Raw genomic sequence first — 17,573 nt, forward strand, 5'->3', positions numbered from 1 at the left:
TGTTAAGAGTGCTGGAAATTGCAGCTCTGTAAACTACCGTTTCCCAGGATTATTTGGGGGGGGGGAACCCATGTTTTAAATTTTCATTGTATGTTCTGCGGGGATATTGCAACCAGGCCTCATCTGCTGCATCCTTCTGATCAGGAACAAGAAACACATGCTCCCCCAAGCATAGTAAGTAATATTTCTCAGTGCCCTCCTTTTGGCTACAATTGAGGTGAACTGTATGTTTTGGACATGTGCCATAATATTGTTTCCACCTACCAAAATATATTAAATGGTATACATATTTTATTTATGTTGTTAAACTGTCTACAACGGGTACCAGCCCAAAAAGCAGGCAACGGGGAAGACGCCCGCGGCTACAACGCTTTATAAAAGTAGTTGGGAAGAAGCGCCATTGAACTCGGCGGGCCTTCAACTCCCAAATAAACATGCCTCGGATTGGGCCGCATGGTTAGCTCATTTGCAGAACGGAAGACGTCAGGAGGGCCCAAACTTTCTGCTTCCGTGTGTGTTTTCAGCCTCGTTGCGAGAAGTAGCGCCCCCTAGCGACCATTGCCTCCCTGCCTGCCGGCGCCGTTCGCCTAGCCCGGCTTTCTCCGTCGCCGCCCGAGGGAGGGCTGGTCACGTGCTGGGGGCGTGGATCCGAACGGCGGCCTCTAAGGGTCACATGACAGGGGCGCGGGCCGGGGTTGCTACTGTTGCTTGGGGAGGGGGGCCGGAGTCTGACTGACCATGGTAAGTGAGCTGGGCTTAAGGCGGCGGCGGCGGGGTGCGGGGAGGAGAGGAGCGGGGCTGTTCATGGCGGTGCGTCGCCTCGCCTGTCCGAGGCCTGCAGGACCGTTGTAGTATGAACGGCGGAGGCGGCGGCTTCCTCCTTCCTTCTCCTTGTGAGGCGGGTTGGGCCTTGGGGGGCTTTTGAGGCGAGGGAGGCCGGGCGAGCCGTTGGCCGTTCCCATGGATACAGCACTCTCGGCGCGAGGGGCTTCCATTCGATGCCGCCGCCCCGCTTCCACCACGCGCTCCACCCCGCCTTTCTGGGTGACGCGGGCGGCGTGTGTTCCGCTGCTTCTTGAGGAGAAGGCAAAGTACGCGGGGAGGGGCGCTCTTGCCGCCGGTGCCCCGGGAAGACCAGGGTCTAGGTTTCTCACGGCGGGCTAAGCGAGCAGGGCGGGGTGGAGGGAGGGAGGGAGGCGGCTGGGATTTTCGTGGAGTGCGGGACACGTCAGAGTCACCTGGGCAGTCCCGGGTTTGGCTTCTAAGAGGAGGAAATGTGGGGTGGGGGCGTAAACGTGTCTGCGGGTTTATATTCTCGGGGGATTTATGCACCTCTTCGCGTAGGGAGAGGAGAGCCTCACCACACAGTTACTTACAGTGCGCTGTTACTTCACGTGTTGCCCAGCAGCACAGGCATGCAAAACCTAACCAGCCTAATTGGGTTGTCGTAGTTGTAAGGTTTAATTTGAAGAATGCTGTTAGTAATTACCAGTAGGGATGAAAGGTGTATAGGGAACCCAAGAAGGAGAACTGGGAGCAGGTTGTAAGGATTGGACTGTGAATGCTTCTTTGCTGGTTGTTTTTTTATTGGCTTTATGTCCTGCATTTCTGCCAATACACTTGAAGTGGTTTACAAATTTAAAATACTATAATATAAAATGAAGAGTTGATAGAGCCCTTTCAGGCCGACTGACAGTTGGTGGCGCAAGATCCCCGGCCACCTACCCTCCCTCAGGGCACACAGGTATTCCTGAAGCAACCCTAGGAAAGGTGTAGCAGGCACTATCCCAAATCTCTCAGGCCGCTGATGGTTCTATGAAGAACTGGATGGTATGAAGACTTTGCCTGTACAACTGGTTGCAAGTGGTCAGGCTGAACCTGGAGTCTGCAGTACTCTAGGCATCACACTTTAAAGAAGGGCACTGACAAATGAGCATGTCCAGAGGAGGAGGGCATCTGAGATGGTGAGAGTTGTTGAAACAAAGTTATCTGAGGAATAGTTGAATGAAAAGGTAAAGGACCCCCGGACAGTTCAGTCCAGTAAAAGGCGTCTATGGGGTTGCAGTGCTCATCTTGCTTTCAGTTTGGGGGAGCCTGTATTTGTCCTCAAATAGGTTTCCAGGTCATGTGACCAGCATGACTAAACAGCTTCTGGTGCAGTGGAACACCACGACAGAAGCCAGAACGCATGGAAACTCTGTTTACATTCCTGCCACAGCAGTACCTATTTATCTACTTGCACTGGCGTGCTTTTGAACTGCTAGGTTGGCAGGAGCTGGGACAGAGCAACGGGAGCTCACTCCGTCACGAGGATTTGAACCTTCCAATCGCCAAGACCAAGAGGCTCAGTGGTTTAGATCACAGCGAGCCTATGTTTGGCTCGCCAAAAGATTAAAGGGAGACAAGAGAGTGGTCTTCAGATTTCTGACAGGTTTAATGAAGAAGATGGAGCAGGCTTGTTTTTTGTTTCTCCAAAGGGCAGGACTAGAACCAGTAGGTGGAAAGTGTAGGGAAGCAGATTTCAGCTAGGTTTAAGGAGAACATTCCTAATGCTAAGTACCATTTGACAGTGGAATAGACCACCTGAGGAGGTGATGATGGGCCCTCCTTTGCCAGAGGTAGAAATCCTGTAGTTACTCCTTGCACTGGGCAGAGAGGGGGTTGGATTAGATTACCTCAAGGGTACTTTCCAAATTGCTAGTCATTTCATTCTAGCTAGTCATTTCATTCTAACATTTTTTAAAATTTTGGCAGGGTGCACTTTGTTCAGTGATTCCATCCAGGTGTGTACTGATAGATAGGTAGCTTAATGGAACAGGTTGGGTATACTATATAGAATCCTTAGGAATTCTAGAACTGGTTTAAGACATTCTTTATTACATATCCATCCATAACAATGCCTTAAAGAATCTGCATGTGGTCTTACACTCATGTAATAAAATGTAAATTGTTCAGGCAATATACTCTTGAGTCACTAGCAAAATAATATTTATATGACTCCTTAAGGTCAATTGATTAGAAGTGACTTATGTCTGTAAAAAGCCTATGGGGGTATTAGTGAGCTTTCAGGCAGTGGCTTAATATTGCAAATGGGTCATTCAGATCTGGTTTTTCTGTGAGCATGATTGGTATGAGTGTTGACACATATTTTCATAGGCATTATGTTTTTCCCCATCAGTACTAGTGGGTGTTGGTGCCAGAATATTTCCCTGCTGTGTTTTCTTGTTCCTCCGCTGTATTAGTACTGCTTTGCTCTTCTACCTTTTCCAGTTTTAAATAGTTGCACAAGTATTTCTGTACCTGGGTACACACCTTTAATCCCCCCACTTGTAAATTAACAAAAGCAAACTTAAAAACCCTTAGTTATCATGTTTTATGACGTGTAAAATAGAGACTTTTGATTCTGCAGGGTGACTCACTTCCATATTTTTTTTTTTAAATATAATAAGTCTTGTGCAAGACCACAGAGGAAAGTGGGAAGGTCTTGTGCAAGAAAGGTATTGCATAAGACCTCTATTTTTTTTAAAGTCTCAATGCATGTACTACAGTTTGTCTCTGAGATATACCCTACATATACTGTGTGAAGATGTCTACCTTCTCTGAACTGGTTGGCTGAAATTTGAAGGTGTTCAGTGTATGGCAGTTGGTGGAAATAGGTAAATAGGCTGAGATTGTTTGGGTCGCCAGAAACAAAGTGACTAGGCTGTGTGCAGTTGAGAAAAAATGGAAGTAGGGGTGGCAGTAGAGACCACTCATCAAAACGTCACAACACATATGTCTAAACTACTTACCAAAAAAACAACATGGTAATAAGCGTCTGCACCAGGCGTGCCTGTAGCTGTATAATAGGTTGTTTTTACTTTCTTTTCTTTGCATAGTAAGGTGAAATTCAGATTAAAAAGTCTTGTATACAGATGTCTTGTGGATGCTGTCAAATCTTGCATCCATGAACAACACCTACTCCAGAATAAACTCCAGTCTGGAAGCACCCTGAGTCATTTACTTTTATATTTTAAGGTGGTGTGACAGTGCCTACAAGAATTATATACAGGGATATCCTCAGTCTTCATAAGCTGTAGAAATCTTTGGTGTAGTTTGTAGGTCATAAAATAACTTTCAGGCATGGCTGGCTACCATTAGTAACACTTGGTCTGGACGAGCTGCTGTGAATTTAAACCCCATGACATGCCAAACCAATGTAACTCCCTCCCTCCTGGCCCCACATGCTGAACTTCTGCTTTTCATGCAGCTGTTAAAGGCAAATGAAGTCTTGTCAGACCCAAAGGTTGACAGTGCTAATTTGCCTTTGCTTTACTAGCCTACTTATATTAATAAATTAATTCCTGGATGGGTGGCATACTACCAGTACCTCTAGATGTTGAAATACTGAGGAGACATTTGCCATATATACTCATCACTTGATGACTGCAACATCAATAATGTGTTGTGCACGCTTACGAGTGTGCCAAGAGCCCAAACAGATAGATGTCTGAATAACTCTTCAAATACAGCCTTTACTCTGGGGGCCTTGCGCATATTCAGCTGACAGTCATTGAGATGGCTCAGATTTAATGCTAAGGTTTGCTATTAACGGGAATGAGCCTCCTAGGACCCTTGGGCTTACATGTTTCTTCCTCCCAGCATATGCTGTGATCCCCTTCCTCTCAGTATATGACAAATTTACCATCTTGTCTAAAGTGACAAACTATGCTTTGTGATTGACTGCATCATGTTCAGTGCCTGGCTAATTTTGAACACTGCTGTACAAGCTGAATGGCCTCTGCGTTCCAAAGCAAGACAGGATAGACAAATTGTAGTTAGACTTAAAGTATGTGTGTGTGTGCAAATATAACAACTGTGTGTTGCAAACACACTCATTTTAGGATTTGAAGGTTCCCCCCCCCTAAATTAATTCATTTTATTGTAGATCAGTTATGTCGTGTGTTAAGGCACTCAACAATGTTTTCCAGTTCAGTCAGAAAGTTCAGTTTGTTTTGCCTTTAATGGTGGCTTATTAAATTCTTGTAGGGCTCCTTTGAAGTCTGGACTTCCATTGTGCATGTTGTTTGGATAGCTTGGTGTTTGCTTATTAGCAAGAATTGAATGCCATCTAGGTTTTCTTTTTTTACAATGCTTTGAGGCACTGAGACAGGATACAGGTGGTCTGTTTTGCTTCTGTTCCTCCACAAGTCTCCTGGCCCACTCTCCTTCCCTGTTTGCTTTGGGGCCAAATTAAAGAGTCCTGCTGATTCCTGAAAGAAGGAAATAGGACAAAAGGGATCAGTTAAGGAATGGAACAGAGGGCCTTCAGCTGAATCGGCCTTTTAAGTACTTCAAGTATAGGCCAGGTGTGGGGACTGGGAACCTTTTGCCCTGGCTGTACTTAAGTTCCCATCAGATTCAACAAGCATGTTGATGGCTAGGGATGCTGGAAGTTGTAGTTCAGCAACATCTGACAGGCCGAAGGTTTCCCGCACCTGGTAGGCAGAGAGTAGCTAACATCTACTCAGAGTAGGCCCATTGAAGTTAAGAAATATGTGATCCATTAATTTCAGTGGGCCTGCTTTGAGTAAAACTTGGTTGAACGCCACCCATAGTCTCCGGACAATTCATTAGCAACTGAAATGCATTAAGCACTTTTTAAATGTTCTTTGGATACCCGAAACAACTATTTCTAATAGTCTAATCCAGGCATGTCCAACTGGTCGCTTGCGGGGTGGGCAATCATGGTCGATCATGGGTTCCTGATCGATGGAAGTTGGTCGTGCTTGGTCTAATCTTTCCCTGAGTAGTGGTGCTTTTCTTAGATGAGGCACAAAAGATAGATGGGCAGCATCTGCAGCAATGGGACTAGGCTGCAAACTATTTGGGGGTTTAGGGCATGGGGCCTTAGCCTGTCATTTCCCCATTTTGTTCAAGTGGCCCTCAGACAAAACTAGTTGCTGATTAGATTTCTGTAATGTAGTTTTAATGTATTTTGTAGTATTTTTCCCTTCCATCAATGCAGAAACATATATGTAAGAATTGTTTTAAGTTGCTTAAATTAGTTATCTGTCACTTCACCCTTAAAATATTTTGATTTAAATTTATTCTTTAAGAAGTAAAGTTTTATAATTGTTATGGGGTAGCATGTGGGGGGGCTACACTGGCACATAAGACATGGTGAACCTGTATTTCTGTTCTAGCATGATGCTTGCTTTTCCCCAAATGCGACAATTCATAACCGTGTTGCTATCTCACACCAGTTCAGTTTCTACATCTGAAATTTTTGGTAGAATTAATTTTTTTATATATGTTTAAAGGAGCAATTAAAACAAGGGCCAATCGAACCTTTTCTTCATCATTTAGCTACACTTTGTGGCCGCTATATTGAACTTGATAAAGTTGCTGTTTATTTTATCTAAGACTAAGTGAATTTGGTTTTTATTGCAGAGTTTTCTGGGAGGCTTGTTTGGTCCCATTTGTGAGATCGATGTTGTTCTTAATGACGCAGAATCACGAAAAACAGCTGAAATAAAAACAGAAGATGGTAAAATAGAAAAACATTATCTTTTCTATGATGGAGAATCGGTTTCAGGAAAGGTAATTTTTTTTTTTTTAAAAGAAGTTTGTACTTTATGTAAGATATAGGGCAGAAACGGTATTAATGATATAACTGTTCCAGATAATCTCATAATAGAATCTAGATTCTAGTGTATAACAAATTGTTATTGTTGATGTTATCAAGTCAATATGTATATGTCAAAGAAGGACCAACACATTTATTTTGTTGCGGAGGAACCTCTTTCAGTGTTGGCACAGGAGATAATAAGTCATCCTCATTAATTTTTATTACACAAATGTTTGATAATGTCATATTAATGATCTATGGTGTTAACTGATAATTTGTGGGTTTTATGCAAATTTAAAATATGTTAGATTAACTATCGAAATATTTAAGTTGTTGACATTCTTATTTTTATAAGTTGTTTTTCTTCATACAGATTATCCCCCCCTCCAATGCCTAAAACTACTCTGTATCTACATCTTCTAGTTCACAAGCTTGTCTTCTGTGGAGCTTGGTTTCAACACTACTTTTTTGCTTCTCAATTTGATATTGAAAGAATGGAAGAAAACAATATATTCTAATGGTTTAAGTAATAATACAAGCAAATGTTGCTGCACCTGGGTCATATTTAAGGTGTTCTGTTTTCACAAATGTTATACAGGGGAACTGATAGTTCTCCAGATGTTGCTGGACTACAACTCCTGTTATCTCTGCCTAATGTTCTAAGAAGAGCATTCAAGGATTAGGCCAAAGGCCTGTCTAGTCCAGCATTCTGTGGCACGGTTGTATTGAACTGTTTTATTCAGAGTAGACTCACTGAAATTAATGGACATAAGTTGGTCTTGTCTAGTCTAACACTGGATACAACCCAAAGACTCTTATGCTAGAGGTCATATATAACCATCACATAAAGTTGCCAAGGATGGGACACAGGTGGTGCTGTGGTCTAAACCACAGAGCCTAGGGCCTGCTGATCAGAAGGTCAGCAGTTTGAATCCCCACGACGGGGTGATCTGCCACTGCTCGGTCCCTGCTCCTGCCAACCTAGCAGTTCGAAAGCACGTCAAGTGCAAGTAGATAAATAGGTACCGCTCTGGCAGGAAGGTAAACAGCGTTTCCGTGCGCTGCTCTGGTTCGCCAGAAGCGGCTTAGTCATGCTGGCCACATGACCTGGAAGCTATCTGCGGACAAACACCGGATCCCTTGGGCAGTAAAGCGAGATGAGCGCTGCAACCCCAGAGTCGTCCAAAATGGGACCTAACTGTCGGGTCCCTTTACCTTTAAAGTTGCCAAGGATAGTTTTATCTTCTACAATTTTTCTTAAACCCTTTATAACAATATATTGAGTCCAAAAATACTACCCCTGTTGTGATGGTTTTGAATTTGCCTTTAACACAATGCCTTCAATTCTGGCAAATGATTAGAAGGGAGTTCTGGTGCAATCCAGACCCACAGTAGGGGTTCTGATGTGCAGAAGAAGTATTTGTAAAGCCTGAACCTGCCCCATCTTCTACATAGAATATTCTATTGGAATTCTCTTACTTATAAAATGGAAAAGGGCAGTGTCTGTGCACATTGCACATGGCCAGATCCAGCACCTCTGTTCTTCTAACCTTCTGCTATTCATTGCCCTTTTAGAATGCTGGAATGGTGCCATATTTATCTCCATTCTTTGCTTTAAAACTTGTCTTTTCCTGCTTCTGTCATTTAATGAACTACTTTCACCCATTGCTAAACAGCTGCTTCACCAGTTTCTCTTCCCACAGTCCCATTTTTTTTAGTGTTGTAAATAATTGCATAAGGAGGAACTTGCAGGGCGCAGGGAGTGCTGGTGGCATCTAGCAAGTTTTAACCATTTTTGCTGTGAAAATTCAGTAAATAAGAGTTGGAAGAAGGAATGAAAATGCCATGTAGTCCAGCATTGTAACACAGGGCTGGAAAAGGGGCAATGAACCAGAACCACACTTCCTTTTGAAAAATACTGGTTTTATCAATTGCACCTATCTGTTTTTAACCGTTGTTTTATTTTGTTACTGATTATTTGTATTTTTCTACATTGCATTAGCGTTGCAAATGCAGTGGAAAGGTGGAATATAGATAGATAGATAGATATAGATATAGATATAGATATAGATATAGATATAGATATAGTTTAAATGATCTAAAATAAGTTTTTGTACAAATGGATCATTACACTTACACCTTTTCATTGCTGTTTTGACTTTTTCAGGTAAACATAGTCTTTAAACAACTTGGAAAGAGGCTAGAGCATCAAGGAATTAGAATTGAATTTGTAGGACAAATTGGTGAGTCTCTTAGAATTACCATTTGGTATGGATAGCTTTGAGTGCTCATAACCCTGATATAGGAATCGTAATCTGGACTGGTCTCTTGGTAGTTGAATACAGTGTTCAAAATTAGCCAGGCTCATTTTGCACCAGGCTTTTGACCTGGGCACCAGGATGTCACATGACATCTCCACCATCAGGAGGCACATTCTGGGGATCATTGTATCTGAACTGTTTTCACACACTATTACCACATCCTGTAAAATTCTATCAGTTAATTTTTATCTGCACAACCAGGAGCCAAAATTTTATTTCTACGCAGTCTGAGCAGGAGTGGTGAACAACATTATAGTGAATTCTTGCTTGTCTTCACTTACCCCATCCCACTGCCCTGCTCACAGTTGTAAAGAATATGGTTATGTTATGAATGGTCCATGTCACCATTAAGAAAAAGAGCTCAGAATAGGCCAGTATATATATGTGGACTGTCCCTGGGTCAAGTGACATTTCTTCTTTAAGTTCTCAAAGCTCTTAACCTAGCTCAAGGTTGTCATCTGAACTAGGCAGATGTTTAACTGAGAATCAATCACAGTCCATCATTTGAAGAATAAGACTTAAGAGCCATCTTGCCCCAAAATGGCAACCATTCTGTTTTGGCGACTATAACATTGGTTAAGGAGCCATTTGGTGCCTAGCTTATATATCTGAGTTTCCAACACTGGTTGTATAACAAGTATCCCGAAGATGTTTGTTTTGAAGTAAATAATGTTTGCTGTCTGTGATTCAAATAAATTGTATCTGTGATATGTTGCCAAGCAGCAGTTACACAAACAGCATGCATCTTAAAAATAGTAACTATATTCTAGCTAGATCATATGTGGATCTTGAAGATTAAGATGCAACAAGTAAAGATGACGTAATTTATTGAGGCCACATCTTTGTATGTTCTGCTTTTGTTTTTTCTTGAAAAGCTTTTTCTTAAAGTTTGTATATTCTGTTTCATAAACCAAAATTTGTTCAGTAAATTCTCAGTAAAATTGTTCAGTAACATTTGTTCAGTAAATTCTCTCTCTCTGCTTATAATATGAGAACATAAAATAAAATGACACATTTTGGACAACATTCTACTAACCTACCTTTTAAGTTATTGAATTTACTCCAACAAGTCATTTGCTTGTTTGTCAAACTGACTGTTGATATTAAACAATGGTGGGCTGTTCTGCAGTATAATTAACAAAACAGTTGTATTTTGTACTTGTATGGAGGATCTTTGCAATACAACTGACATACTGAAGGAGTTCTGAATTAGACCACACTGTAAAATTTAAAAAAAAATTTGAATTAACATGATTAAATGGAGATAGAAATAATGCAAATATTTTAATATCTTTCTATTTCTTTTCTTCTTTGACACTTGCAGCAGTCCCAAGTGTCAAGCCATTGTATACTCCTTAAGGAAAGCTTCTGTTACATTTCCTCTCTGATTCTATTCATTACTTTCTTAGAGCTTTTCAGTGACAAGAGCAATACTCATGAATTTGTAAACCTAGTGAAAGAACTGGCCTTACCTGGTGAATTAACACAAAGTAGAAGTTATGACTTTGAGTTTATGCAAGTTGAGAAGCCATATGAATCCTACATCGGTGCCAATGTCAGATTGAGGTATGGAAACTGAAAAGTACTATTTCTGCAGTTATGGTTATAATAGTTTTAAACTTATAGCATTATATAGGTATGTGTAAAAATATATTATAAATTGGTTGCATCAAAAGGGCCCATCTGTTTGTGGAAGGAATTTTGATCTAGCAGAGACATCCACAAAGAGGGAAGGGGTTCTTTTGCCAAATCCCCCCTGCAGCCTCTCTCACCCCTTAAATTGAAGGAAGGTGGTATGAGGGTTATAAGGGGGAAATGGTACAGTATCTGAGAGAGTCACCTCCCTTCGTTTCCATGTGTAGGAATCTTTGCTGAATTGAAAGCTGTTACATTGCTGAAAGAACTATTTCCATTAATGGAAGCGTACTTTTGAATCTAACCCATATGGATCCTTTTTCTTTCTGATCTGATGGCTTTGATGGAATTTTTTTCTTTTCTGGCCTTCAGAATCTAGATAAAATATCTTATCAAACTCCCTATATGCTCCTGCAGGCTGGTAGGCTATTCATCTGAGTAGTCTCCAAAGCTGAGATTTTATGCAACCTGTGCTCCAAAGACAAAGTGAGCAGTCTTGTGTATCAAACGTCACTCTATACTAAGAAACTTGTATCACTTGCTTAGAATAATTTCTTACAACAAAATCATTTTGCTCAAATCATTTTAAGTTGTTTAGAGTAATATCTGATTGTGGCAGGCCACTTTTACAACAGCTGTTTTGCTAACCAGAGCCTTGTTTTGAGTGTAGCACAGCAGCTGAATCCAGTGAGAGAATTGTGCTTGTGAAACAAGTTGCAGAACTTCTTAGTGACAACTAAGCTTTTGCACTACTGATTGCAGAACAATGTTAATTCTCAAACTTATTCCACTAATGTTATGTTGGATGTTGCCCTTAGTTACATAGATTAATATGCAGCTTTTGAGAGATAATTGGAAGGTATTTGAGCCAAAAGGCATGTAGTGATGGAAGACTCTGAATTTCTGTTCTTTAGTCATTATTAAAATACTTGATTACAGCATTGTTAATTTTAAGAAATACAAAAATGAAAACAAGTTGCAATAAAATGAAAGAAATAAAAAATTCTACATAGTAAAAGTAATTAGCCATATAATAAATATGATTATAATAATGATAACAGGAAACTATATGGAAACGGTAAAAAAAGCTTTAGCAAGCAATCTGAAACACGAATTTGGATGTGCCTGCCTTAAAAATAATATGTAAACCTTAGATTTAAATGTAAGTGGGTCCTCAAAATTCATTCCATCCTGTTTATAGAGCTGTAAAGAAATACTGGATTGAATCCTTTCAGTTTGTAGAAGGGATTCTGGTTAAGCAGAGACTCATGCTAGATTGAAGGAATAGATTTCCTCTGCAGCATCCCACCACATCTCCCATGCTGTACCAGAAGGACTTTCAATCCTCTCAAGCCAATCTTCATGGAGAGCTGCAGGGGAGTGGGAATGAATTGCCTTTTCTCTTCTACCTGCTGAAGCTTTAGAGTTCTGCTGCAGGCATGTCTGGTTCCAACCCATTCTGCTAATAAAAGTTGGAATCACCTTCTCTCGCTTTAGGGAACGCTCTTATTAAATTCTTATTTTGGCCTTGCAACAAAAGGAATTAGAATTGTGAGCAGATTGTTTAAATTCAGATTTAACTGCTAATGCAGTTTATGAATCTCAATATAGTCTATTTCTGATGTTAGCTAATTTGATAAAGTTGGCCACTTCATGTATGTAAAATATTCTGTGTATACAATCTGTGCTAATTTCCTGTTTTGTAGGTATTTCCTTAAAGTTACGATAGTAAGAAGATTGTCAGACTTGGTAAAAGAGTATGACCTTATCGTTCACCAGCTTGCGACATACCCAGATGTTAACAACTCTATTAAAATGGAAGTCGGCATTGAAGATTGTCTGCATATAGAATTTGAATACAACAAATCCAAGTATGTATTATGAATAAGGGAATGTGTGACCTTGAAATGGGTAACCAGGGAAACTCCTTCAGGTTAAAAGTGTGGAACACATAGCAGTAATTAACTGGTTGCTAATGGACCATGTATAGGTATAGGTGGGTGAAGCTGACCTTCCAAAGTTGTTACACTTCAAGAGTATTATATTACTCTGTTCTTGAACCAACTGCCCACATGGAAACTTCATCTGATACAAAATGCTGCAGCTAGAATTATGATTACTATACCAGCTACTGGTACTTTACTGTGATTTTGATTACTGTACTATATTGGCTCCACTGACACCCAGTCTGTTTGAGCTCAGGTAGTTGGAGGAGACGCTGCTCTATGTCCCATCAGTGTTTAAGACTGAGTTGCTGGGTATACATAAAAGGTCCTTTTTGAGAACTCTACCCAAACTTTGGAACTCCTTTCTCTGGGAGTCCAACTGGTGCCTCCTTGATGACATTTAGAAAGCAGGTGAAAACTATTCTGCTTTGATGGCTTATGACGATTTCTTAGTCTTGCCTCCTTTAAAACTGTTTTGCTGGTACCTGTTTTTCTGTGTTTCTTTTAATTTTGCTATTTTTTAAAAAATGTGCTCATTGTATGCCAATTGAGTGTTCTGTTACTATGAGTGGGAGTCAAACTAAGTTAGTTGTACTTATCTAAAAGTTAGACATTACTGACTTTTCACAGTGGACCTAAGTGCAAATAGCTTAGTCTGGATCCAATTCTACATGATGCAAAAATAGGACACAATTTTTTTGATTTGTTATGGCATCAACATTTTGAAATCTCAACTTACCTTCAGTGCATATTGTGATAACTTGTAACAGTCTCTACTACTACTAGCACTTTCTGTTAATTGGGCTTTAAAGTGGCTTCTGAAAACATACTGCCTGATTGAGGAATAAAACTGAGTAGCAGCTACAAACTTGAGTGTGGGTCTGCTCTTTGGTAAAATGAGTAACCCTGTTCAATATAGATAGTTCTGTTTTCTTATCCTTTTTCAGCAATATGAATACACAAAAGCATTGTAAAATGCTGTAAACTAGTTTAAAAATGTTAAATTCTGCAGTTTACAAGCCCCCTTCCTTTGTTTCTGTAAGGTATCATCTAAAGGATGTGATTGTTGGAAAAATTTACTTTCTCTTAGTAAGAATAAAAATTCAGCATATGGAATTACAGCTGATCAAAAAAGAGATTACTGGAATTGGTAAGATGAATTTTGAAACTGTCATTAATATTTTTACTTTTAATTTGATGTGTTCTAGAAATATCTTTTCTGATATTTCCAATTTATAATAGGCTGTTCTATTTTGCATATGTATGTGTAGCTAGTTAACTTCTTTTAGCTGTACATAGTGACCAATACTGGTTTGCAGGTAACTAGTTTATGCTTCACAGTGAATAGGTTACTGAAACCTCTGCCTTCAACTGTGTATTTAGCAATATACATGGCAATCAGGTATTCTGTTCAGCTACTTTTCAACTTGAAAGACCTTCTTGTACAATTGCTTTGCACTTCTAAATGTAGTAATATTTCATAATTGGCGTGGTGGGTAGGCTCCAAGTGGCAGATATGATTCACATTAAACTGGGGTAACCTGTTCAGATTTAAGACTTGGGTGACAGTTGTTTACTTTCCTGTTGTTGGTCCTGATTAACAGCTGTAATCAGGGCTCATAATTCCTCTGAGGTTCTGTTGTATTGGACTGAGCTGGGGAAGTACAAATATTGGATATTACTAAGAGCTGAGAAGTAGTGATATTTTCTGATTACCCGTGTAATTCAATACCTATTCATGATCTGATAAGGTATAACTGCTAAGGGGCTTTAGTCCATAGAAATAAATAAATGTATTCAACTAAATATGCAAAATTGAATTAAAGGACTTTTTAAAAAATATAATTGTTTAACCAGGACCTAGTACCACGACAGAGACAGAGACCATTGCAAAGTATGAAATAATGGATGGTGCACCAGTTAAAGGTGAGTTGGTGTTTGTTAACATTGTCAAAGCATTTTTATGTTAAAATATAGGTTGTTTCTCTAAATTGAGTGTTAATCCTATTATGGAGTACATAAAAATTATCTTGAAGCCTAGACTGGTAGAAAAAGAAAATCTAAAGCACTAAATACCAATTTTGCCTTATGCATCATTTAAGTGCCTTAAATGAATAAGGGGCTCCTAATCTGGGGCCTTCACTCCTTAATACCAATTGGATAGTATTAGTTGCTTTCATAAATTAGAAAACTGATTTCTGGTTTGTGCCAGGTTTATCATTACTTTTTCTTGTGTTCTTAAGAGTCAAGAAAAAGAGTAGGGAAAACATGGACAAATGTGCTACCCCTGAACATAAGAAGAGCTCTATTGGATTGGACTAGTTTAGTGTAGCATCCTCTCTCCCATAGTCAACCAGATGCTTATCTTCTGCTGCTGTTCCCCAGCAATTGGTATTCAGTAGCAATTGGCTTGTCCCTTTAAAGCCATCTATTAATCACCCTGCATGTTGTGATAACAAATTCATATCTCAGCTTTGCGCTTTGTCTGTCCTGAATTGTGCTCCCCAGCTTGATTGGATGACAGAAATGGATGCAGAGCCATGCTCACATTTAAATATATAGCTGTTTTCCTTTTTAGAGGCTACTCCCGCCCAGATTAAAAGGCATGTTGAGATTTGGTGTGACTTGCTTATGAAGAAATTCCCAGTCCCCTTCTTTTTAAATTGATGTCATGCCATTCCCTGTGACTCCAGATTATTCACTGTCAGGAACTATTCTAATCCTTTAAATGTTGAGGAAAGAAGCAAAACTAATCACAACTTCTTTTTATCTAAGGTGAATCTATTCCTATAAGACTCTTCTTGGCGGGCTATGATCCTACTCCTACAATGAGGGATGTGAATAAAAAGTTTTCAGTAAGATACTTCTTGAACCTAGTATTAGTTGATGAAGAGGACAGAAGGTACTTCAAGCAACAGGTATGACAGATTGTGCACTGAAGTATTGCAATGAGGTGGATTATTATTTATTTGTGTTGCCTTTTCTGTTAGAAAATATTCAGGGCAACTTTCAAAGTACTAAAGCCAGCACCCAATAAAACAATAATTGGGATACTTAAGCAGAAAAAATGCAGTCCATTAAAACATCAGTAATAAAAGCAGAACAATGCTAATAAAAATCTTATCTCCCATTACCTGCTTAAGGGAAGGCTTTATGAAACAATGTTTTTATGTGCTGCCAAACTGTCTAGAGTGGGAGCAAAGGAGACCTCATGAAGAGAACTGTACAACATGGGCACCACTCCGTGCTTCAGCATAACTTTCTGAAAAGGATTGTGGCTTTCAGTATCTAGGTTTTTTCAGAAGTTTATATGGAAATGCTAAGGGACGTGCGCGAGTGTTCTAGGAGAGATGCTTCTATCTGTGACATCAGTATGTTTAAAATATGAAGCCTCTAAACTGTACATTTTCTTTCACCTTAAACAGGAGATCATTCTTTGGAGAAAAGCTCCTGAGAAGCTGAGGAAACAACGAACCAACTTCCACCAGCGGTTTGAAAGTCCAGAACCACAGGCATCAGCAGAGCAGCCTGAAATGTGAACTGGGTGTTGGGAGTGAAAGAACTGTTGATAGATCAGCAGGTTAAAGGTGGCAACAGCCTGTAGGGAAGAAGGCCACCCATTTCAACAGTCTTCCTCATCTTACAGTGCTGCATTTCCCACACTACTAAAACATTCTTTAAGTAAACATTCAAGTGTGTACATACATTTAAAATAAGCGCTTTCTCAAACACTGGAACTTTCTTAAGCTATTTTATACTGCACATTTTACTTTTTGTCTGGTGTGATGCACTCAGATATATGCATACTTTAAAAAAGTTACATTTTCCCATGCATGTAGGCTGGTGCATTTAAGTTTTGCTTATCATCGATGGTAGACTAAAGCATTTCCTCTTCCTATACCACAGTCATATCATACATCCTTCCTCATCGTCTGCCTGTATCCTTCGAAACTAATAAATATATTGTTCTAAAATGACAAATTCAGGGTTTATAATGGGATTTTGTCCATACACTTGGAATAGTTCTCATGCCAGAGTTTTCAGACTTTGTCTCTTTCTGAGGAATGTATATAATAAAACAAGCTTCTTTCTCATACTAGCTTTATAAGAGGGGTGATGACTCTTCTAATTCTTTTCTTGGCACCTCCATCTTAATGATTCTATTATCAAATTGCAAAGCCCTTGAAGGCTTATATGCCCTAAGTGAAAATACAGAATTATCCCATTAAGCTGTGTTTCAGTGGCAAAGGTGTGTGAAAATGTAGCTTTTACTGATTACACTTTTGGAATTCGGGTCATAGGCACAAAATTCAGATCACTTTGCATTAAAATGCACACTTCATCTTACCACCTCAAACATTGGCTTGTAGGAAGGTCTGTGTATGTAAACCAAATTGAATTATAAGTAGGCTTTGGAATTCTGTCTAGCAAAACACCCCGTCATTTTTAACTTTAGTGAATTTAGTCTTTGGACAACCCTTGTTAGCCTCCATCTATCCACAATTAAGCATGTAGTTTTCAGAAACGGAGTTTAACTACGGTCACAATATGGAACCTGCTGAATTAGATGGCTACTCATATTTGTAGTTCACTTGGCCTATCTACCAAGAATGTTTCTAAACTTCACTGCAAGTGTTATTGGTTACCTTACTTTATGAGTAAGTGAAATTCTCAAATTATACTTCTGTAAGAACTGTTTTACTACCATGGCACTTTGATAAAGCAGTCAAAGATGCTGCGTGCTGGGATATTTCTCTTTAGCATGGATGCCTATGACTGAGAGAACTTAACTCCCTCATGTAAGTGCCTATTCAGAATTTCAAACAAAAAATGCCAAATATTTTCATGGACACTTGCATGTTGTAATCTGGAAACTATTCCAATAAATTTTTGAAAACTGATTGTATTTAACCAGCCTCAAATTGTGCAACTATGTATAATAGACATAATAAACTGCTCTTTGAATTATTAAAAATAGCTGTATTCTCACTAAAATATCTAGATTGTGTCTTCAATTTTACATTGTGCTGTAGTGAGTTTCACTTATAGAATTATTGAATA

General features: G+C 39.6%; 1 protein-coding gene across 5 annotated transcripts; it reads left to right on the forward strand.

The window, feature by feature from the left end:
• The first annotated feature begins 436 nt into the window (after window positions 1–436).
• Window positions 437–17,507, forward strand: VPS26A (VPS26 retromer complex component A). Of its 5 annotated transcripts, none has more exons than XM_083740625.1 (9): window positions 437–741; window positions 6,433–6,582; window positions 8,778–8,853; window positions 10,341–10,497; window positions 12,273–12,437; window positions 13,556–13,662; window positions 14,370–14,438; window positions 15,288–15,430; window positions 15,938–17,507. In XM_083740625.1, exons 1-9 carry the CDS (start codon window positions 739–741, stop codon window positions 16,049–16,051), a joined length of 984 nt encoding a protein of 327 aa, XP_083596751.1. In that variant the 5' UTR covers window positions 437–738; the 3' UTR covers window positions 16,052–17,507. The 5 variants fall into 5 exon arrangements, with proteins under 5 accessions (XP_083596751.1, XP_083596750.1, XP_083596754.1 ...); XM_083740624.1 differs by lacking the exon at window positions 437–741 and adding an exon at window positions 790–810; XM_083740628.1 differs by lacking the exon at window positions 437–741 and adding an exon at window positions 1,064–1,091.
• Window positions 17,508–17,573: the final 66 nt, after the last annotated feature.

This window comes from Podarcis gaigeae (genome assembly GCF_964106915.1).
Source record: "Podarcis gaigeae genome assembly, chromosome: 5".
Taxonomy (NCBI): Eukaryota; Metazoa; Chordata; class Lepidosauria; order Squamata; family Lacertidae; genus Podarcis; species Podarcis gaigeae.

What these genes read in the sequence shown, in the direction of transcription:
- VPS26A (XM_083740624.1), top strand. An exon ending in TTTGAATACAACAAATCCAA is followed by an intron (nt 12,438 to 13,555) that starts GTATGTATTATG and finishes TGTTTCTGTAAG; the next exon opens with GTATCATCTAAAGGATGTGA. An exon ending in GAAGGTACTTCAAGCAACAG is followed by an intron (nt 15,431 to 15,937) that starts GTATGACAGATT and finishes CACCTTAAACAG; the next exon opens with GAGATCATTCTTTGGAGAAA.